This window comes from Amblyomma mixtum, chromosome 4 (assembly GCF_055824585.1).
Source record: "Amblyomma mixtum isolate Tamu chromosome 4, ASM5582458v1, whole genome shotgun sequence".
In the NCBI taxonomy this organism is placed as follows: Eukaryota; Metazoa; Arthropoda; class Arachnida; order Ixodida; family Ixodidae; genus Amblyomma; species Amblyomma mixtum.
The window spans coordinates 129,645,164-129,668,772 of record NC_143015.1 but is presented as its reverse complement, the minus strand read 5'-3'; the positions used below and the strand labels follow the sequence as shown (position 1 = coordinate 129,668,772).

Genomic DNA, 23,609 nt, shown 5'->3' with positions numbered 1-23,609 from the left:
GACACGCTATGAGCCGTAGCTTTGCGCGTCAAAAAAATTACGGACGCCACAGTGTACGTGCTTTTAAATGAGAATGTTTCTCATAGTGGCCTACTAGTTGACTGCATTTGTTTACTAATTGGTACAAGTAAGTGACTAGTAGTAAAGTCTCAAAGGTCTTTAGAGTAAAGGACTTTAAATCGAAGCCTTTAGGTTGAAGACATTTATTGCAAAGGCCTTTTGAAGGTCTTTAGGTAAAATGAGCTTAAGTTAAAGACTTCATGGTAAAAGCTTCTCAGTTGAAGGCCTGTAGAGTGAACGCCTTTGACCTAAAGGCCTTCACATTTAAGGCTTTTGACCTCCTTCACCCGGTAGGCATTTGACCTAAAGGTCATTGGATGTCTATGAAACATTCGGTCCTCTGTCGAATCCCTTATAATTGCTATGACAGCTGTGCTGATGACGTCATTACAGTTTTCGGAACGTTTTGTTTGGATAGCAACGCCTTCATTCGTTGCCGATGAGCCATATAAGGCTTTCGTATTAATGACTTTCTCATAGAAGGTTGAGGTGGCCTTGGCCTTGTGGTAGAGCATCCGCCTCGCATTCGGGAGGTGCTGGGTTCGATACCCAGTGCCGCCGGGTACCCACCGGTTTCTTTAATCGGTACAAGATATCCCCTGGCCTGGTGCTCGGCTCTTCTAGGGTGAAATTCTTGGGAAAAGGGTCTTAGACCAAACAGTTGCCTTGACGGATGAGTGATAAGTTCCCCCGCCAAGCAACCATAAGTCCGCCTCGTGCGGCATAAGCCCAATTTGTGGCCCTTTTTTTTCGTTCCTTAAAGGTTGAGGTTTTGGCAAGTTTCTCATGGCACGAACCTCATGGGCGGACTCACAATAGCGGACAATAACACCGAAACGAATGTTTTTCACAATCCCAAAACAGAATCTTCTAAAATGTGCTAATTTAAGCGTTAGCAATTTTTCTGGAAGAATAGATGCTCTGAAAAGTGTGTCTATGAAATTATAAAAACATGGTTTCGACGGTTAGTCATATCTGGCGACATGAAGATTAAGTAAGAAATTCTCTCTAACTAAGAAATTCGTCCTCCCCTAATCCCCGCAGTGGATGAATCACTCTAAAAAACTCGCATGGACGGTGTCGCCGGCTTTTTCTCCAGGTAATATTAAGGCGGAAGCCTTTAATGTCTCATCGTTGTAAGCAGCAGTTGTCGACAGAAAATGTCACGCTTTTCAATTGGTGGAAACGGTCGTGACGTCACAGTGCGCGAATTTCAAACGGGGCCAATTGTACTTTGGCTAGTAACCATGCGACCAATTGAAGGGATCGTATAGTGATGCTCCAAGTAAGTGGGACTGAGCTTAGTTAATTGTTTAATTACCCAATTAACCTAATTAGCTTTACTAGTCAGGCCATATAAATAAATAAAATCGATTAAGAAATTGGTCGAGCTCAGGAATCGAACCCCGGTCTTCGGCGTCAGAGACGAGCATGCTATCCACTCCGCCATGCCAGCTCGATGGTTTGGAATGAACAAAGGCGCGTCTAGTGAATACGGTGTCTTCACTCACTCTCATCCTCCTCCATTCCCTTCCGGCGAGGTTTAGGTGTCCACCGACAAATGAGAGACAGATACATTTCCTTTCCTCAAAAACCAATTTACCGACGAGCGAGGCGTAGAACCGAATGGGCGATGGCGTTCTATGGACTCCTTGGCAGCGTTGCAAGACGCTGTCGCGTTCCACTCATAGGGGCGAAGCTTAACATCTTAACCACACATCCACTTTAGGTCAAAAAAGTGACCCCTGAATTTTGTGAGACAGTTACTGCGTAATTTCCTTTCTTCAAATACAATTTTCATTTTCTTCATTAAGGCTCCTCTTTATCTATCTTCTTTCAGCCGCCGCGGTGGCTCAGTGGCTATGGTGCTCGGCTGCTGTCCCGAATGACGCGGGTTCGATCCCGGCCGCGGCGGTTGAATTTCTTTGGAGGAGAAATTCGAGGCCCGTGTACTGTGCGATGTCAGTGCACGTTAAAGAACCCCAGGTGGTCGAAATTTCCGGAGCCCTCCACTACGGCGTCTCTCATAGCCTTAGTCGCTTTGGGTCGTTAAACCCCATAACCCAACCAACCTATCTTCTTTCACTCCCACTTCCTCCCTTCCCCTACGGTGCGGTTCAGGTGTCCACCGATATGACAGAGAATTACTGCGCCATTTCCTTTCCTCAAAAAGCGTTGCATTCAAAGGGCAAGGCATCGCGCCGAACGGGTGGTGGCGTTCCGTGGACTCCCTGGCAGCGCTACAACGCGCTGTCGCGTTCCACTCCTAAAGGCGAAGCTTAAGCGTCATTAATTAGCAGCTAATTAGTATTCATACATTAATCAGTAATGAGTGATTTGTCATCACTTAGTAATTAGTACTCAATTATATGTGACTCCACCAGTGCCACAGAAACAGCGAAGGTGGTGCGGAAAACGCTTCCGCCTCTACCCACTTTAGGCAGTCAAAGTGCCCCCTGAATTTTTTACAGACTATGATTTTGCACCGAACCCAACTGTCTTTTTCCCACAAACGCCAAAAACGGCTCTTTGCAGTTATTTCCCTTAGTTTCTGTTATCAACAAGACCTGTTTTCCCAGCTGCCAAGCAGATAGCTGCTTATCATTATACGTGAGGATAAAAATAAACCGGCGCCGCGTCGCGCCGCGCCGCGTAGGGCGGATGTTTCTCTATAGGCACTCGGCTATTGCCACGTGCGGGGAAAGTAGTTGCAACAAAACGCGCTGTGGAAAAGCGCTGCTAGCAGCGGCAGCTTTTCCGTTTCGTTTCGTTCCGCTCCAAACAAAAGTTGCTCTCCAACAACTATGGATACTGCGGCCCTGGCTTCTTACGCTGCGGCAGCGGCTGTGCTTTTCAGTCTTGCTGCGGTTTCCCTGGCCTTGCTTTTCAGGTGAGTGAGAGACTGACATTCGCGCTCTAACCTGTCTAGAGGAGTTGTGGATACAATTTGAACACTTGAGGATGATCCCCGGCTGTTATAATGGCCTATTCGAATCGGCGATTTGAAGCAGAGCTCTGAATCCGTGGAGCACAGACTATCCCACGTGCATTTTATGTACAGTCTTTGTCAAAAGTAACCAGGCTGCATGGTTTGCTCGTAGCTTGTATAGTGGAGCCCTTGTGGCTTTCCTAAAGATCGAAAGGTGTTGGAAGGTAAGAAGACCCCGAGTCCTTACTTTTAACAACCATTTCAGCTTCAGGGAAGCTGTAAGGGCTCCACTGTACGAGCTAGAAGCAAACCATGCAGCCTGGTTACTTTTGACAAAGACTGTACCTGCTCTAGCACGGTTTCCGGTTCTCAAAGCCCGAAAACATGCTCCGGATCAGTGACTAGAATACGCCATTGTGCTGAGCACGATTGGTTGAGGGCAGCAAGTGTGGAGAGATCGCGCCAGCGCTGTCCGCTTGTTGTATCGCTGCTGGTGGCCAAAACAGCGAGCTTATCAGAAGTCGTTCTTTAGTTTTAACGCCATCGATAGCTCAATGTGGCCGACTCTATGCGACTTACTATAGGTAGAATGCAATACGTTACAATCGAACACAATACATGTTCACCCGATAGGGTCGTACAAAAACTGTAATGAAAAAGATGTTACAATTATGAGGCCCTAGGCGGGCATCGCGTTAGTGAGTACTAAAACAAACACATGTGATCCGCATGGCACTATAACAGTAAAAAATAACTCATGTAGTCAGCATTTATTATGCTTTCAATTGTTTATTCCTTATGATGTATAGTTAACCATCCAATAATAAAGCGAACCACTTTCTTTACGTACTTCCGGATAATAATTTCTTGTTCCATGTCAGCATTATGTTCGAAACAGTTAAGGGCGCCACATTTGTTCTGTATCAATGGTAAATGCATATAGCAAGTTACAACAAAAGATTCAGTTTTTTTCATAGGCTGGGGGCTACTTCATTCACTGAGTAAAACATGGTATTCGGTCTCTTAAAGAAGCCTTATGCGGCTGCTACTTCGGATTAAAAGTAAGAGCCGTGACCGCTTTTATAGCCTAGTCTGGTTCGATTGAAGTCCCCGGGTTGACTTTTTCTTAAGTAGCGGCAAGTCACCATCCACTTTCTTGCTAACTTGACTGTTTGGAAGGTCATTTTCTTCATAAGGAAGGTAATAGCAGCGCAATAAAACGGGGACACAAGAGAGACACAACCAACAGGACTGGCACTGAGTCCAGCGCCTGTCCAGCGCTGAGTTCAGCGCCAGTCCTGTTGGTTGTGTCTCTCTTGTGACCCCGTTTTTTTGCGCTGCTATTACCTTCCTTAAAAAGAACCACCGACTAGCCCATACAAAAATTTTGGTCATGTTCTTCGTCATCTGATATACTTTGGAGTTCCCGGGAGCCTCTGCCTCATCATGGTTGTGTTTTTCTTCCAAAGAAACACGAAAGTAGAGTTCCAAAACGTATACAAGTAGGCGAACTAGCACAGGAAGAACATGGCGGACGTTAGCTGCCGTTTGGAACATGAAAGTTTTCACTACTTGTGTTTTCTTTTAAATTCTCTATGCTCACCTTAAGTTGCACAATGAATAATAACACCACAGATTTTTCTTTTTGCATGTTGAACAAGGCGAGCGTTCGGTGGCGGTTGGCTGGCAGGTATTGAGGTTGCATGAAGAGCAAACGTTCCAATCGACCGCCAATCCGCGAATTTTCGGAGAAGTTACAATTTTCTCCATCCAGAAATTTAATACAAGAGTTTTCAGCCGATTCGTATGGAAATACAACTCCTTCAAGGATTCTTTTAAATGTACTAATCTTTTGAAAGTTTCTGCACACAAGCAACTCTGTCACAACAACACAGCGATTTCATGCTGCTTCAGTTCCTAGCGGTAGCTACCGTGGGAGGAACTTTGCCTCACACGGCCTCGTCACTGTTGACAGCACTGCGTCAGCCTCACTCCCCAATATGTCGCATCCAAAAAGCCGATAATAGTGCTTCGTACACCGCTTGGACACAAGGACCTCATCATCGTTCACTGCTCGATTTCATTAGATCAGCGAACCTTTACTCATTTATTTAGGCATCCTCATTTATCATTACATGCCGTTTTATGCCCTGAGGCATTCAACATCGCATTAAAAAAAAAGCCGTTGTTACCATAACCCAACTAAGAATTTTAAGCAGGTTGGTCTAGATCGTTAGGTCCACGTAAATCGGTTAACCAGGCGTTCTCTAAGATGCTTCACCTGTGACCAAATATGGGGTTGTGCATTCGTGGGGATTGCAATACAGCTCTAAATGTCGCGTCTTCACATCATGGATCGTAAAAGTTGCGGTAGGTGTGGCATGTTTCCACCCTTCGCAGTGCTATTTGGTTCTTCACGCTGTTCACACAGTAGCGCGAAACGCTAAACGGGCCTCGGTAGAGAAGCGTAGGCGCTGAAGCGCAGCATTGTCGTTGTGAGTGCTTCTTTACTTATTCCCGTCCAGCTTCCAGAGCTCTTGTTTGGAGCGCTCGCTCGCCAATTGTTTCCTGCGAAACTATGTCCAAAACGCTGAACTTCCGGGCAGTGATGAAGTTTTCGGTGCTGCCACTTTGTCGCTGCTCCATGTAGGGAGCACCAGCCCAAACTGCGCTTCTCGTGTAATATTGGGGAGTACTATGCTGCTGCGAAGCGCTTTTCTTTATTTTTTCATTGTTCTTTTTTCATCGCAAGTGGCACGTGTGGCCTTATCACTCTGCTACGCGGTACGCGACCTGAGTGCTATGGAACGGTTATGAGCACACATGGCATCTTCTGCGCTGTTTGAGGTGGATGTCGAGGCTCAAAAGGCGTTGTCTCGAAAATGGGCCGTTAACGTTGATTTAAGCTCAGCCTAAATCGATGGGCTTCTTTAAGCAGTTCACCGTCGAGCGCACTTGGTGCAGTCGCCAAGACCGAGTTGTTTGTCTTCACAGGTGACAATTCGGGCAACAAACTAAATTCTGCGCCATCCTGATTGTTTTGGACGTCTTCTGCAGTGACTCGTCGCACCACTCAAGACTATCACGCTTTTGGGAGAGCTGCGCATCCCTAACAAACTTGCCCTGACTGTTTAAAGTAACCCGCCTGTATGTTTATTTTGAAATGCAATTTTCGATTTTTTTCGACGAATATCATTTCCCTTGACAGAATTACCCTATTTTTTGTACCGATATACGGCAAAAGTCAGGTTTGAGCTCCCTTATTTGCTAGCCGTACCAGTTGGTGTACGACTAGCTAACGCAAAAATGGTTATGTATGTAGCAAATGGTTGCAGTATGTAATGCTATCACCTTAAGGAAAAGCAGCAGTGTATAATTTAAATGATCGAACCATAGCATAAAAACTCAAATAGAGGTTTCAAAATTCGGTTGCACAAAATAAAACAAAGAGAGGAAAAAGAACAAAGAGAAAGTAACAAACCGAGTGTACGCACTGGCCTCACACAGGCTAATGGAACCAGTTCTATCTAGTCACCTTCATGCCAGAGTGCCTACATCTGGTTGTGAAAAACGCGTCTATTTCTTGGTCGCGACAGATTGCTAACTTTTTTGCTCAAGGAGCCAACTGGGAAAGGAGCAAGCGTGTCATAAGAACAAAGCTTCAATTTGGAAATAGAGAAAATGTAATCACAGCAGAAATCATGAAGGGTCCTGTGGGCTTGGCATCGCATAGTCCGCACGGTGATGGTAGCGATGAAAGTGCCGCTGAACCATCGCGGAACTGGGAACAAGACACCCTGTAAAAACACCTGCGCGTAGTTCTGGCCTGACAGCGGCTTGTTATACAATTACAAGCGTTAACAGCGTGCTTAAGTGTTCAGAAAAATCTTTCGTAGCCAAACAGCGGCTCTAACAAGGGGATGACATTCTGTGTGTAGAAGGCGCTATGCTAGCAGATGAACCTAGATGAGGTATAGGAGTTTCTTGATTACCCCCGGCATGCCTAAAGTAGTGGAGCAGTGCATAAAGATGTGTAACTGCACTTCCTAATCTAACATTTCCGTTGTCTCACCCTGCTTCGGTCTTCCACTGTTATTTTTCTCTCGTGACCGTTTGTAAACCGTTCTCATTTTCCAATAAGCTCTGGGATGCACCTCAGACAAAGATAAGATAGCTTTATTTTCTGGCGCACTATAAAGCTCTAAGCAAATCTCTGGCTGGTCTGATAGTCGCCAGCTGATCGTTCTGTTGGGCCGACGCCAGCCAGGCACGCCAGCAGCATGAGCAGGGATGAGATAAAGGGGGATATTGAACAGCCACGAGGCAGGAGAAGAGATAAAGTTCCAAATTCGCGTAAAATGATGTGCCCCAAATGCACCTCATGGATTAGATTTAAGCCGTTTTTTTTATATACAATTCCGCGCACGTTTATCGATTTTTCGGTTTAGACCGAAAACTTTGATCGCGTGCTATACTGCATCCCTCTCTACCACGATAAAGTAGACTGCAGTGTAGAGCAGATAAGAACAATATTGTGTGCTCTGCAGTAAAAGCGTACGTCTTTGCGCCTTTCTTGTCCCTGTTCCCATAGCGGTGCGCACTATTGCGACTGGACGGCCGTTTTGGTCGGAGCACAGTAAAGGGCACCTTGTGCAGAACGCCTCCCTCATTGCCCAAGAGGCTGCTCCAGGGAGCCCACTTTCCTGACCAACTCTTAAGCAGTGGGCTGCCTGGGACACACGACTGTTCGCTGTAGAGATATCGCGCAAAAGCCCGTGCGGGCCATGACCGCCTTTATCACACGACCCCTATATCGAACTCTCCACACACCCCGCTGCCGTATCAGCTCGATAACACTTTGTTACCGATAGGTCCGCAGTACAGTCGCCTGTTCGTGCACACGACCCAATGCTGTTTTCTTTATAGGAAGTCTCCCTTTAGCACCTTTAAATATTAATGCAAAGTGTACAAGCGAAACGAAATTTAACAAATGTGTAGTTTGTTTGTTTTCTTCTTCCGCAAGGAGTAAGACGGAAATTCGCTAAAGCTGCACTGACACCACTCGGCTAGGAGCGTGATTCATCCGGTTGCCCCTGGGCTGCCCTTAGACTTGCTCCCGTTTCCCAGACTTCCCTGAATGAACCCCCTTTCTACAAGCTACCCCCTGCTATATATTCCCCTTCATCACAACCACCCCTCCTAAGGCTACATTGTCAAACGGGGGCGATGAAGGTTAAGCCAATTTCATTTTTCCTTATAGTTTATTTTTAAATTATTTGGCGATTATTTCTTAGTTTGTGTTCTGCCGGAAAGCGTACAGGCAGAGCAGGAAATGATGAAAGAAAGAATTTGGAAAACAGTCACCGGAACAGGAAGAATGCGTGCCTCCTCCACAACAGAGAGTCGGGGGGGTCAAGAAGAGAAAGTAACACGCTACCAAATATATATATATATATATATATATATATATATATATATATATATATATATATATATATATATATATATATATATATATATATATATTCAGAAAAACGAGACGAGCACACATTGCTTGTAAACACATGCATTCAATTCATGTAGTCCTTTCATATGCCCACTGATATTAAAAATTTGTAAAGTCTGCTTTACGGACCATGCACGTTTCGCGTCCAGGGATTTTTCGCTGGCCGTTGAACCAAAAATTTTTCATACCATGTCCTGAATTAAAACCTTTTTTACTTCCGCAGATGGCGAAGGAAAACCTTCGATTTTTTCCGAGGCACTGGCATCTCGGGTCCTCCCCCAAGCTTGATCTCTGGCAATTTCTACCACTTCTGGCACAAGGTACGGCAGTGGTTCGCATAAGAGCGGCATTGTTTGAATAATATTCCACTCCTATGATACTTCATTTCCTGTGCAACTATTTAGGGGCTTTTCTTTTATATATACTTGCTGGAAAACTTCTCTTTTTACGTTTCATGTATGCACCCCCCCCCCCCCTTGTTTGCGCTTCGGCCTGCAGTATTTCGTAAATAAATAATAAACACGAAAACAAATGTTTACTAGAAAATTAAGAAAAGGACCACAGATAGAGTGAAAAACACAAGCGCTTTCTGCCCACGGTCACCTTTTTGTGGCGCTACTAAAGGTGAACTAGTTCCAGCTCGCCATGTTAATGAAGGAAAGCAGAAGAGCTACAAAACAGTAATCCGTGAGAAATGCCTTCCGGGTATACACGTTCAGAAGCAGCGTTCTTTACAGTTCACATTTTCTTCCGGGCTCTCTCGACTTCATGATGCAATGAAGCTTTAACGAACAGGAAGAGTGGGGAAACGAATTTTTTATTAGGCTACAAAATTTTTATGACTCTTTTAAAAGCTTTTCGGATGCATTCCACTAGAGCTTCCGATGTATCCTTCCAAAAGACGATATTTATTTTTATTTATTTATCGTACCCCTCAGGACCAGAGGCATTACAGAGAGGGAGTGGCAAAAACACGAATAAGATTAGAAAGATACAGCAAAGAAACAAGATTAAGTAACACCTCAGTATACAATGCTAGCTATAGCTTCGCGAAACATCTCGTAATTATTGATGTCGGCAATATCTATGTGAAGGTGATTCCAGTCACGTGAGGTACGCAGCAAAAATAACTGAGAAAAATATTTGGTGTTAGAAGAAACTAAACTGACTTCATAATTATGGTCACTACGATGGGATACGTAAAATGGCTGTGGGATACGGCGATCGCGCAGTATAGGATCATGGTACAACTTGTGAAATAATCCGATACGAGCCACTTTTCGGCGAAGTGACATCAATGGAAGAGAAAGGCTAGACTTCTTAGTAGTCATGCTTGCAGTGCTATAGTAATTAGTGAGGATGAAACGCGCTGAGTTATTCTGAACCATCTCAAGAGCAGTAATATGACTGCCATAAGGAGGATCCCAGAGTGATGATGCATACTCCAGTTTGGAACGAATTAGTGTTATATATAGCAAAAGTTTCACAGAAGAAGGAACGTTGAAAAAAATTCGCAGTGGCTTAGCTCTTGTTAAGCCTGGATATACAAGCGAAAAGCTGCATTTATGCTTTGTTTGACGTCATGGCTGTCGCAGTTCGCGCACAAGGCACTGGGAGCACCACAATAGCGGTGTAGATTTTCAGCCAACTCCCTCGCTACCACTTCTGGGTCTTCTTTTCTTCCTTCCATGGCGAATGTCTGCGCCTCTTCTACGGCTGCCGCCGCCGCTCACGCGTTATCGCAAAGCCTTGCGAAAGAACCTTCTCTTGGGACTGCGGCGGAGACCACGCGGCAGCGTCGGAGGGTAAACCGGTGGCGAGGAGGAGAACGGAGGGGGTGGCGAGGAGGGAAAGGGCGCGCCACGGCGGCGCCCAGGGGTGGCCCACGCGAAGCGCGGTGTTGACGAGCTTAGTGAAGCTTTTCACTTCAAAATTGCGACGTAAGTAACCTAGCATGCGATTAGCGTTGTTGGTTATGTGCTCGATATGAAGAGACCAGCTTAGGTTAGAAGTGATATGAACGCCAACACAGTAATACCGCAACAACTCACAGCATGCGCAAACGAGGCAAGCTTCCGCTTTTACTGTGCAGAAAGTCCCTACTACTGACGCACAGAAACAATGAAGTAACCAATAGATTCCCTTCTAAGGAAGCCACTGATTATATTCATCCTCCAGAAGCTCGGTTCATGGGCTTCTTCTTGTCCTTCTATTCAATAACAGTGTCCTGAAATGTGTTGCTATTACAGTTAAACTTCGTGGGGATATCTGCGTTATTTACGTTGAAACATGAAACACCACTGGTCAGCAATTGTTAACGATGTGTTCCAACACGTTGTTGTTTGCTGGGAAGAGTCGCAATTCTTGATTATTTTTTTAATCGGTTTTATTGCTGATTACACACGAGAAGAATAAACTGGAGTTTTAAAGATTATCAAGCCTTCTATGTCTGGATATGCAGGATTAGCGCGTAGACCAGTGGGGCGTGACCAAGGAAGTGTTCATAAAACATTTCTCGCTTCATATCAAATTGCGCTAACTGGAGTTATCTTTTGTTTATAAGTTGTATGCATAATAAGGGAGTAATTACTCATTGGCATCCACCCGAGCGCAGCCATACGGTTACAAAGGAAAGCTATACAGCTTTCTCAGAAACTTCGTAGTTAAAGAAAAATTCGTCCTGGTCCGGGGTTCGAACCCGGGACCACCGCTTCACCGGATAAGTCGCTCTACCAATTGAGCTAACCGGGACGGCAAGCTTATGGTAGGGCTAGAGCGAATTGATCGATAACTCGAAGTGGGAACAGTTTTTGGTCAAATGTTTAGGGGAAACCCCCAAGGTGGAGTAGATTTGCAATAAGGGAGTAATTACTCATTGGCATCCACCCGAGCGCAGTCATACGGCTACAAAGGAAAGCTATACAGCTTTCTCAGAAACTTCGTAGTTAAAGAAAAATTCGTCCTGGTCCGGGGTTGGCTGCGCTCGGGTGGATGCCAATGAGTAATTACTCCCTTATCACAAATCTACTCCACCTTGGGGGTTTCCCCTAAACATGTGACCAATTTGTATGCAATTCTGCAAAAGAGTGCCCACAATTTGATAGCGGTACATGAATGACATTGAAACTTGCAAAAATATGAGCATAAAGCAGGAAATATATGAAAACCAGAGCAGCAACGACACTAATTGTTTTATACTCTTGTATAAGAATTCTACTGATCATTTCGGCCCTTTTGTTGTTGTTGTTGTTGTTGTTGTTGTTGTTGTTGTCCTCTAAATAATGGCGCGTACCCACTGCGGGGGATTGGCCAAGACACAGGCGGCAACTGATAGGTACACAGAATGTTAAACAATAAAATAATGATGATAATAATAGTAATTAGGAAAGCAAGAAATTCAGATGTGTAATTCATTTATTACGTCCACCCTTTTATACCATCACGTTTTCTTCTTCTTTACTCCTTGTCTGCGGCATCCCTCTGCATAGCAATAGCTCAAGGTGTCGAAACAGAAAGATGTTTCACCCGGGCTTACGACGAGAATATTTGGCGCACGTCCCGAAGACTATTTGGCGCACGTCCCATCTGGCGCACGTCCCGAAGAGAGTTCCAATTGACAATTGCTATTCCATGGCGGAAGAACCAAGAGAATAGCCTGTTCGAGTAGATAAAAATTCGAAACTGCGATGAAAGTTTCTCAGTTTCTTGAGTCCTGGACATGCATTTGCAGAAATATTGTGCAGCTGTGGAATCGGCTGCATCAGTTTTTAATGCGACTTCACTATGGCAGACTACATGATCGTGATTTTTCTCTTTCATGTGCCAAGTCACTTCTTACCTCGTATGAACAAGTAAGAGTTGGTACCGCAGGCTAGATGAAACAGTCTAAAAATATATTAGCGGCTTTTTATAAAATACGCACTCAAGCTACATGACAATGATTTTTGTTTCGGTTTACATGTGGATATATTGGCCTACTATTAGCGGAAGAAACACCACCTGTTTCTTCAATTTAATGCTATGCACTGAAACTGAATGAATTTGACGTCTTATCATAACAACTCCGTGTACTCTACGTGGGCTGAATATTCACACATATGGCTTCATTCAGGGTCATCGCGGCAAGGCTGCCATTTTCAAAAATACCTAGGCTCTTTGAGATCAAATGGTGACTTTTGCGCGATCATAGCAACGGCTTTTATGGGCGTCATGATACGTGTGAGATAAGTTAATTGCTATTTTAACTACAATCTGATAATTAACTACTTACGCGCTGCACTTAGGCGCCTATTTGTTGCAATTAGAGAACTATACCGAGCCGTCAAGGCCCCCAAATATCCATTAATGGATGTGCAGAAATGTAATAGCCATTGGGGCAATGAGGCGGTAAATTTTAGCTGTCAAGAAGCATCAATGGGGCGCGTGCCGGCCGCAAAGGGAGGGTAGCCACGACCACCTCTCCCGGTCAGGCTCAAGCAGCTCATCGCATCGCGCCGCTTGAGCCTGGGGGAAAGAGCGAAAGGAGCGTGACGCGTCCGCTCCGACCTACGTCACTCTACGGGGGTGCCTAGACGCGCTCCGCAGCCACCGAGCGTCCCTTCGAAACGTACGGACGGCCCAAATGCTTAGCGTCGTAATGCGATGGGTAATTCCAGTTGTTCACATCTAGTAATTGATGTTGGCTTCCCTATTACCTCGCCGCAGTTCTCTAACTGCAAGCGCCTATTTGCAAAGATTATGTTCATTGACAAAGTTTAGTTAATTACAGGAGTGATCAACTTTTGTGTCAAGTTTATGACGTCAGCCAATGACGTCGCTATGATCCTGAAGGGATCATCGTTTAATCTCGAAAAACCTAATTTTGCAAATGCCTTTAAAGTCTTCCTGCAAAAAGCCTGATTGTATCACTGGCTCAGTTAACTGTACTAAGAACCGATGTATTCACGGTGGCTCCCTGCTCGTCTCAGGACACCCTAGACACCATGGAAGCCTGGCACAAGAAGTACGGCGACATCTACGGGTAAGCAAGCGTGCTTTCTGCTCGGTCGATGGGCTTCTCTGTCGCCGTCACTGTGGGGGCATTGTGCCCACGCAGGGTGTTCAACGGTGACGCCCCCTTTGTCATGGTGAAAGACATCGACCTCCTGAGGCGCGTCTTTGTCAGCGACTTCGCGCTGTTTACGGACAGGGGGGTGAGTATTTGCTTCCACTGCGTCCGTGTATTCCGAACATATCCTGCAGCACACCAAGGCGCAAAATCGTCAGGTATCGACGAATATGTCCCACAATGAGACAATTCACTCACAACAAGATAACCACCTCATATTATGGTCAGCTGGTTGTAACGCCTTTGCGCGTTTATGTTGGCGCCCATAAGATGAGAATCTTGTCATGACGCCATGTTTTTTCTTATTCTTGCTAGCCTTTCTAAACAGTTGGTTGAGGGCTATTAACCAGTTGAGAGCATTCACCAGTGGAGTTGACTTGTTTAAATGTGCAACTGATGTGTTTCAGCTCAGTAACAAAATTAAATCTACTAATGTAGCCTCTTGTACTACTCCTATGATGTACCAAAATATATGTGCACAAACAAATGTGTCTATCGATATGAGCATGCGCACAGAGCCCTTTCCCGTGCATTTGTGTTTCGGCTTGTACCCTAAGTCTCTATCGCTTCCAAGCTTCATATGGTGCTAATTCATCTCTCGGTCCATCCACGGATGATATTATTAAAAAGTGCGAAGCTGTACATGAGCTTATCTCTCTTTCTTCATTCCCCCGTTTACATCTTTTCCTTTCTTCTCACACACCGTGGTTCAGGAACCCACCAAGAGTCAGGAAGATAAAGCGTCTATGCTGTCATTGTAGTATAGTCTTCTGACGACGACATTCGGGTACGGGACCTCGCCTGTAGCCTGGCAATGGTTAAGACTAGGTATTGCTTCAAAAGGCGTTGCCTTAAGACTCCACTTCATCTTATAGAGCCCGCCGCGGTGGCTCAGTGGTTACGGCGCTTGGCTGCTGAGCCGAAAGACGCGGTTTCGATCCCGGCCGCGGCAGCTGAACTTCGATGGAGGGAAAATTCTAGAGGCCCGTGTGCTGTGCGATGTCAGTGCACGTTAAAGAACCCCCGGTGGTCTAAATTTTCCGAGCTCTTCACTACGGTGTCCCTCATAGCCTGAGTTGCTTCGGGACGTTAAACCCTAATAAACTTAAACCTCATCTGTTTAGAAAAAAATTATTTACATATGTACACATGCCAAGGTTACTAGATACATTCACATTTACAAGAACACATGACACATGTAAGGCGAGCCAATGAAAGAGGTACCATAAACATTTCTAAGTAACTAACAGGAATGGGCGATGTAAAATAGGAATGCATATATACCGATTGTCAGAAGAGCGAAAAGGCAATAAGTGGACATTGAAACATTGAAAAGGATACTTTAGCGCCAGTTTGGCCTAAAAACCAAGACAAGACGACCGTTATTTACAGAAATAAATGGGCATGACCATTGTCGGAGAAACTCTTCCTCACCCAAGAAAAAGAGTTCCTCATACAAAAAACTGATCAGCTCCCGTCGGAGACGGCCGAGAATTGGCCACACAGCGCGGCGTCGAAAGCCACTAGCGACCGCGGCGCATCGACTGCGCCATAAACTAAAAAGACCTGCAACTATTAACAGGCGAGCAAAACGGCCGCTGGGGAAGCGGCCGCGGGAGACGAAGCACGAAATGCCCTTACCTCATCTTATAGAGCAGAGGACTACGTTCGCGATGTTGTCGCTTTTAAAATACGCCTTTTGAAATTATTATCACGCCAGACCTCTCAGTGCTGGCATTATTCCAGGGCAGTATGTTGCACAGTAAGGCCACGTTCTCACAGCCGGTTTTTCCCTTGCTCCGTCGCCTCCGTCGCGTCGGCAGCCGACGGAGGGGGCTGCTTTTGGACCGTTTGCCCCCCCCCCCCAAATTGGGCGGCCGGTGCCGCTGGGTCCTGCTCTACGTTTCCGTCGAGCGGCGGCGACGGAGCCCGGCCCCACGGACAGCGAGCCAGACACAGCGCGAGCTCGCCTCACGTGACCCACCGCTTGCTTGGTGCGACCAAGAGATGGCGCTGGCGAGCGTCGCGGTTTCGGCGGCGAAGCGCGGGTGCGTGGGTGCGCGGGCAGTGAGCAGCAGCGAGCAGTGGGCAGCGAGCGCCCACCCGTACTGGTTTGCCGGTGTCCGGCGCCTCTTTCGATTAGAACAACTCTCCGTTCCGTTGCGGCCGCGGTTACCGCCTCCGTCGCCGCCGCGCCGTAGAGGAAACGGCTGTGAGAATCAGGCCTAACACAGAAAAAGATGAAAAAGTCAACAGAAGTAGCGCGGTACAGTGTACTGATAAAACGTTTTGCAGAGTTTGCTTGGAAGAAGTGCTCAACATTTTTCGCTGGCGAAATCTGTATTCGCTGAAAAACATACTCTACCAGGTAGTCTCTGTCCTGCCATGGGTTTCGAAATGCAGGTCAAGGTTTTCGCATGCATGATTCTTTTTTTTACTTTTACAGACAGTCTGGAGGATGTTAAACGAAAATCCTGCTTGTTTCAACTCCATCTCTATGACACGTGGCGAGAGCTGGAGGCGTGTACGAAAGTGCATCTCCCAAGCCTTCACGGCGAGCAAGCTCAGATCGGTACACAATGTTACAGCACGCTACTCCTGTTGGCCAGCTCTGACAGCTGATTTAATAGTGTGCTTCCATATAAATAACACGCAATTCTATTTTGACAGGTTTTACGTATTAGTGCTAAGGCTGCGCAGGAATGAGAATCATGATTTTCAGCTTTGATAAGAATACCTAACGCGTATTGCTTATAAGACTTTCATTGTTTCTGAATTATTTTTTGCATCTCGTTTTTTTCTTAAATAACTCATTTCTCTAGTCCATAAGAAGTGTTTTATAAAGACGCACTTTAATTTAATATCCGTGTAGTTTGATAAAACGTTCATCCCAGATTAATTTTTGTTTTAAAATAGTCGATTTCAATGATTTCGTGGTACAATTGTGTTTGCCCTTTTTATTCAAGTCTTGGGATCCCCCTGATGAGAGAATGAGAATCAGGTTTCAGGAATGAAATTTAAATCAGTAGTCCAAAACTTGCTCATATGTTCTTTTGTTCCCTGTGCATGGATTTTAAGTTAGAATGCTCGAGTGGTCATTCAACATTATTCAGAGGTAATCTCTTTTATTATAGGACATTATATTTGTAGGTTCAACGCTGCACTGAAAGACTGAGGCTTGTGAGAACAACTTTCAGTTTAAAGCTTGTCAGGAGTGATGGCTTCATTCTATAATTTTGAAACCTAATGCCTAAATTGAATACATCACCATGACTAGGTGCGAGATAACTAGCATAGTGATTTAATTCTTGCGGAGTTATCCAAGGCACCCAGTATAACTTCGGCGGGTTTCTATACCATCATGCGCAATCGTAGGTTACATTCACGGGGTTTCCATCAGTTCTTAATCATATGGCACAAGTGTCAGCTAGGCCTAAATAATAACGTTCTGAGTAGTCAGTCTAATGTGTTTAGAATCGCCGAAGATGAAGTAATTTCATTTCAGGGACTTATTAGCGACAAGCCCCTTCATGAGCGCTGCCATAAGGTTACAAGGGAAAGCTGCATAGCTTTCTCACAATCTTCACACGTGAAAAATTTCAACTTCTCTGCACGTGAACCATGCATCACTACTTGTAGCAAACGGCAAATATGACTAGCAAACAGTAGGAAAAGGGAGAAAAAGTTGGTTAGCAGCGTAACCGTATTTCTGTTATAATAAGAAGCTTTCCAACTTGAAGAACGTGTAAAGCAAAAAGTGGTTCCTTATCTGGGAACAATTTGCGAGATCATCGGTTTGTATCCTCACGCCTCATAAACTCTAACCGATGAATTAAGGCTCATTCATTAAATTGATTTTTCAATGACTCCTTGATACTTAAAGCTTGTTTATACAGTGATTAAAATATACAGCCGCCTGTATAAAAAATATAACTTTTTTTAGTGAAGCGCATAGGCACAAATGAGTTGATAAGCACCTTCAAAGAGGATATAGTAGTAGCGCTAAAAAAACAAGGACGACAGGGTAGAGAAAGACAACACAGGCGCTAGACATCAACTCCCTTTATTCTCGAGAACAACAATGAATTTATAGGCGGCAATCAGGAGCATAAAAAATCAACAATTGAATCGCATGCGTGATGGCACTTAGCGCAATCGCAATCTCAATCCAAACACCAACTAGCCCAGCTCTCTGCCTTAAATACCTTCAAAGAGACAGGCTATGTAGCTACAAAAGATCGCTGAGCATTCTGTAATTCATTGTGTCCGTTACTGCAAGGACCCCCAAAGGCTTACCGCAAGTGTGTGTCAGTTTGTTCCAGGCATGCTCGAGGCGGTGGACCACTTTTTGGAGATCCTCGAAGAGAGGTGTTCGCATGAAGATCAAATAGACATGCGTTCGTACCTCAACGCGGTGACATTCGACATCGTGGCCAAGACAACATTCGGAATGAACCTTGACGTCCAGGATAATCCGAAGAACCCGCTGTTGAAGCATGCTGCAGGCGTTGTCCCAGGCGCCACTTCGACCTTCTTCCGCACAGTGGCACGTGAGTTCCCAAGAAGACAAATAAAAGATAGGCATCGCAAAGGCAGAGCTACAACTGCACAACAAGTGCAAGACAATTCCGTTTTGTGTGGTGTTCAACCAGAGCCCAGCACATTGAGGTCAAGCACTGCCGTTGCTTAAAATAGAACAGGTGTCCACAAAAGTTGTGAGCACACGAAAGCCAAGAAAAATCGCGATTTTTTCTTGTCTTGGAGCCGAAACCTGAAACTGAGAGGCTCGCTGAGCAGACAGCAGAGCACAGTGCAGAGGACCCTTTCTTGGTTTGTTGCTGTATACTTGGACTCCGAAGTGATAAATTTACTTCATTGTTTCCACGTTCCAAAAGCTTTATGGCCAACTTGGTAGGAAGACAGCGCAAAAAACGACAACCACAGGGGAGGACAAGACACAAAAGAACGCTTGTCCTTCTTCTTGTTCTTCTTGCCCTTCTAAGCGTTCTTTTGTTCCTCCCCTGTGGTTGTCGTTTTATGCGAAGCATACTACTTTAGCTACCACTTCAGCCCTTCACCGTGGTTATGCGCCTCCAAATCACGTGATACATGACGTCACACCACGTGACACGATGACGTCACGACAGTAGAGAAACGGGGGCCCACTTCGCGCCGTCGCTGTGGTTGTGCGCCTCCAAATCACGTGACACGATGATCCCACACCACGTGACTTGTTGACGTCACGGCAGTGAAGAAACGGGGGCCCACCTCGCGCCGTCGCTGTGGTTGTGCGCCTCCAAATTACGCGACACGATGATGCTTCGCATTCTCCAGCCTTAACCAAGTTAAGCCTCAGCCATTTCTTTGCGCTGTCTTCCTACCGAGTATGAATTACCAACTAGCCCAGCACCATGTTTTATTTATGGCCAGCTGTTCGTTTAATACAGCATCGTAAGATAATTTTCGATAGAAACTTCGCATGAATGTGTGACTCCGGTTTGATAACTGCACGCGCTTTTCCTAGTTTGTGGCCACCCTCGAGTAAGCATTAGCTCCCCGCTTTTAAGTTACTTTCAATTTGATTTACTGAAAGCGAAGGCACCCACGCTTCATACTCGGAAGTTTTTAAAATAATGAAAAAAATACCAAGCCCTCAAGCCCCTAAGTGAGGCGATTTGCGGTGCTCTAAGCACAGAATCACCCACAACAATCGCTCTGTACCGCTTGTCGACGTTTTTCGGTACGCTTAATTTCTAGTAATGTCCCACAGGACATGTAAGATGAGCATGAAAAGATTCCCTCGGCAAACCGCGCCAGTAGTTAGAGTACTGACGGACAGCATCTCCACCAGATAGCATCTGGTGGTTGCTACTGGCAGGCCCCTGTAGAACTCAAGGTGTATTCCTCCGAACAGTGAACGGGGGCGAAGCCCATAATCCACGAAGCAGCACAAAATCAGTCTCGACCAATATCAACTGACCCGCCGCCGCGGTGGCTCAGTGGTAAGGCGCTCGTCTACCGAGCCGGAGTACCCGAGTTTGAACCCGACCGCGGCGCGTTTCGATGGAGGCGAAACGCAAGAGGCGCCCTTGTGCTGTGCGATGTCAGTGCAGTTAAAAATCCCCAGGTGGTCGAAATTATTCCGTAGACCTCCACTACGGCACCTCTTTCTCTCTTTCTTCTTTCACTCGTACCTTCCCCCGTTCCCTTACGGCGTGGTTCAGGTGTCCGCCGAAATATGTGGGACAGATACCGCGCCATTTCCTTTCCTCCAAAAGCCAATTCACCAATTTAATATCAACTGATGGTATAAATGAATATCGCTTATTCATTAAAAGCAGCTTCTCGATCCCAGGAGCAAGAAAACGTGCCCAGGATTTCCCATTTCACTGACTAACTCTTGCGGCTTCGTGTCCACATGCAGAGTTCTTCTCTGGCATCAAGGGGCTTGTGCCACTCATGCTGAAGTTGGAAGGATGGTTTGGCTACGATGCATTTCAAGAATTGGCCAACTGCTGCAGACCTGCCGTGGAGGCACGCCGAAGCAATCCAGAGGCGAGTAAGAAAGTCGCGAGAGTTAAAATCCTCACAACAGAACACTTGACTAAACCTATGCGTAGTGCGACTCATCTGACTTGCTGTAATTATCTGGAAAAATTATTTTCTGCAGTAATAGCCATCACATCTACCACAGCGGCAGCTGTGTGAACATTACGGTAGTCCCACTAAGATTAAATGGACTTCCTGAAAATGAAATATGGCCACTAGCATCCATCTAAGCCCTGTCACGAGGCTGCATATAAAGTCTGTACACAAAAAGAATTTATTGTGCACTCATAAAACCTGTACTTTAACCCTAATTAACCCTTAAGGGTCCCGTTAGGGACCCGTAAGGGTTAATAAATGATGATGTTTCTGTATTTCTATATTCCTTCTATATTTATATTCCTTCTATATATATATTCCTTCTATATTTATATTCCTTCTATATTTATATTCATGTATGACTGCTGAACACCACTGTACCACATCCCCCCCCTTATCTAATTTCCCTAACGGGACTTTTAAGGGTTAATAAATGATGATGATGATGATGATATAGTCCCCTAAGTGATCCCACGAACCAGAACAAGGAATGCTGTGCGCTCTACAAACAAAGAACTGTAAGTAAACAGTGGGGGGGAGCACTTTGGCCTCCCCTACAACATTAACACCGAGGAAACGAAGCCTAATGCGCCCTGAAAAACAATCCTAAAAGGAGACAGGGCCCGTAGGCACCCTGCTAAAAAAAAGGGGGTGGGATATATATACAGTTCTAAAATATGCGTTCCTGGTGAAATAATTAGCCCGGAAGATGCTCTATTTTGTTTTCATCCACGAAAAGGTAAGAAAGCAGCGCAGTTCTCCGCAATACTAGGATATCAGTTAGGACAAGTTGGTGTAAACTTGGTTTAACAGTTGATTTGTGGTGCGCAAAAACTTCGTTCTTAGTCAGTAAGAAGTTTGGTTTAAGATAGTTAGTATTTTTTAAAAAGCAGTCATTAGCAGGTTTATAATAAAAGTTTACGAATATTTTTCTGAAATAAGAGCGCCTACAATGAATTGAATGCTTTCTATCGGTGACAAAAGCACTTAATTCCTTCAATGAAGTCCCATCTTTCTATATTTCTGTCCTTTTCTTTTCGGACTTATTAGTTTCTTTTTCACTTTTGATCATGGTGTCTTACTTGCCGCTATGTTTTCCAATATTTCAGCTTGTGAGAAACTGTCATATAAGGGTATGGCGTAGTGCATGGCACGTACAGGTTTGTTAGTTTCTTAAAGTGACAGATTAATATTAATGTAAAGTTATGTATTGCGTTTTTAATGTGACGATATGCTCTCGTGATATTGGATCCCGAAGGGAAGGTTTTGTCAGGAAAAAGTGGTATCACTTCTTCTCAATCGCTGACGTACTCTATTGGGTTCCTGAACTAAAGAAATGAAACAACTTTTGCGCGAAGCCAACCAGCAACTGTACCAGATTCTACTAACAGAAAATTTCTTCAGAATGGTGTAATTCTTAATTAGCGAAAGACGGGTGGTAGTTAGAAGAGAATAGAGCTGTTTTCTTTTTTCCTTAAATGTTCTTTTTCGTCATTACTTTATTTTTACGCCCGGCGCAAAGTTTTTCTTCTCAAGTTTTTTAAAAAAAGCTGCGGCTCTTTTGAACGTACGCGATTGTGTAGCAACAGATGAAAACAGAGATAAAAATGGGGAGAAAGGGGCAGTACTCCTTGCTTGTAAAATCAAAGATCTTATTTATCAGAGCATGTAATGTGTACAGTGAAAACAGACGCCGATAAATAAAACCCCATCTTTCCGCATTCGTCTGCCAGTCAGATTTTGTGTATTAATTTGTTATTTGTTTCTGGCTGTTTGCGAACCACATCGCCCAAACGTGAAATTTTTCTTTCAGCGTTCGAAGTACCTTCTTTCGACTGGGGACGAATGTACTTGTCCAAGACTGACTTTGACATCCTTTCCCAGAAAATGCGCTGTAATTGCATTACAGCTCCACTAAGTTTCGCAGAGCAGATCCTTACGTTCTCTTAACTATGCAAAAGTGCGTACAGTTTCTGAAGTGTTTATATTTTACTTAGGCATGAGAGCTTTCGGTCTTGTAAGAGACTTCATCTGTTGAGGATTCCGCATCTGGTTGGTAAATTGGTTTTCGATGGGAGGAAATGGCGCAGTATCTGTCTCACATATATCGGCGGACACATGAACCGCGCCGTAAGGAAAGAAAGGAAGATGGTAGTGAAAGAAGATAGAGAGAAAGAGGGGCCATAGTGGAGGTCTCCGAAATAATTTCGGCCGAATGGGGATCTTTAACGTGCACTGACATCGCACAGCACACGGGCGCCTTTTTAAGGCGAAAGCCTTTAATGCCTCATCGTTCTCGGCAGAAGGTTGTCAGCAGAAGCTTGTCAGCAGAGGACTCATGCTTTTGACGGATGTCAATGAGATATGCGACACAGTTACTGCGTAATTTACTTTCCTCAAATACAATTTTCATTTTCTTCATTACGGCCCCTCTTTCTTCTTTCACTCCCATTTCCTCTCTTCCTGTACGGTGCGGTTCAGATGTCCGCCGAGATGACAGAGAATTACTGCGTCATTTCCTTTCCTCAAAAAGCATTGCGTTCAAAGGGCAAGGCATCGCGCCAAACTGGGGGTGGCATTCCGTGGACTCCATGGCAACGCTACAACACGCTGTCGCGTTCCACTCCTAAAGGCGAAGCATAAGCGTTATTAATTAGTGATTACTTAGTATTCAGTCATTAATCAGTAATTAACCATTAATTGGTAATTTGTCATTAATTATTAATTAGTCATTAATTGTGTGTGACGTCGTCCAGTGATGACGTCAACAGTGCCACAGAGGCAGTCAAAGTGGTGCGAAAAACGCTTTCGCCTCTACGCACTTTAGGCAGTGAAAGTGCCCCCTGAATTTTGCGTTGCGCCTCCATTGAAACCGGCCGCGTGGTCGGCTTCGAACCCTGGTACTCCGGCTCGGTAGACGATCGCCTTAAACACTGAGCCACCGCAGCGGATCAGTATCTAGGTATACATACGAAAAAGTGCAGTATATAGACTTGCTAAGAAGACTGAAATAAAACGCGAGCGCCACCTGTAGTTACAACGTCCTATTCTGCCTTGTTATTTTCGGCTTTAGAAACCAACTAGCCCTCATCACGCTCCTAGTCCGGTCAAGCTTGTTGTAGCCTCACAAGATTTCTGGGCAAATTTCAACCTGAGAACACGAGCGATAGCCTAAAATGGGCCCTCACAATACCTCCACCCTGTATGCAACTACGCATGGCAGAGCGACTGAAATTTTTACATAAACGTGTACATTCGTCGCCACATGGCTAGTCTTAAATAGACGGTAACGAGTAATTAGTCCGTTAATTGAAATCTGTTCTACTTTAGCGCGTTATGCTAAATACGATGGACTAAAAGCA

The 23,609-nt window shown here is 45.1% G+C and overlaps 1 protein-coding gene across 2 annotated transcripts in view; it reads left to right on the top strand.

Annotated features, from left to right (window-relative positions):
• Positions 1 to 2,725: 2,725 nt before the first annotated feature.
• LOC149348209 (cytochrome P450 3A41-like) overlaps positions 2,726 to 23,609 on the top strand; it is a 31,355-nt gene continuing 10,471 nt past the window's right edge. The window contains exons 1-7 of one of the 2 annotated variants that reach the window (XM_089588002.1): positions 2,726 to 2,950; positions 8,719 to 8,815; positions 13,463 to 13,515; positions 13,591 to 13,687; positions 16,049 to 16,174; positions 17,915 to 18,152; positions 20,027 to 20,157. In XM_089588002.1, coding sequence (XP_089444128.1) covers positions 2,865 to 2,950; positions 8,719 to 8,815; positions 13,463 to 13,515; positions 13,591 to 13,687; positions 16,049 to 16,174; positions 17,915 to 18,152; positions 20,027 to 20,157 — 828 coding nt within the window. In that variant the 5' untranslated portion in view covers positions 2,726 to 2,864. The remainder of the gene's footprint in view (positions 2,951 to 8,718; positions 8,816 to 13,462; positions 13,516 to 13,590; positions 13,688 to 16,048; positions 16,175 to 17,914; positions 18,153 to 20,026; positions 20,158 to 23,609) is intronic. The other variant, XM_089588003.1, reaches the window with a different exon arrangement.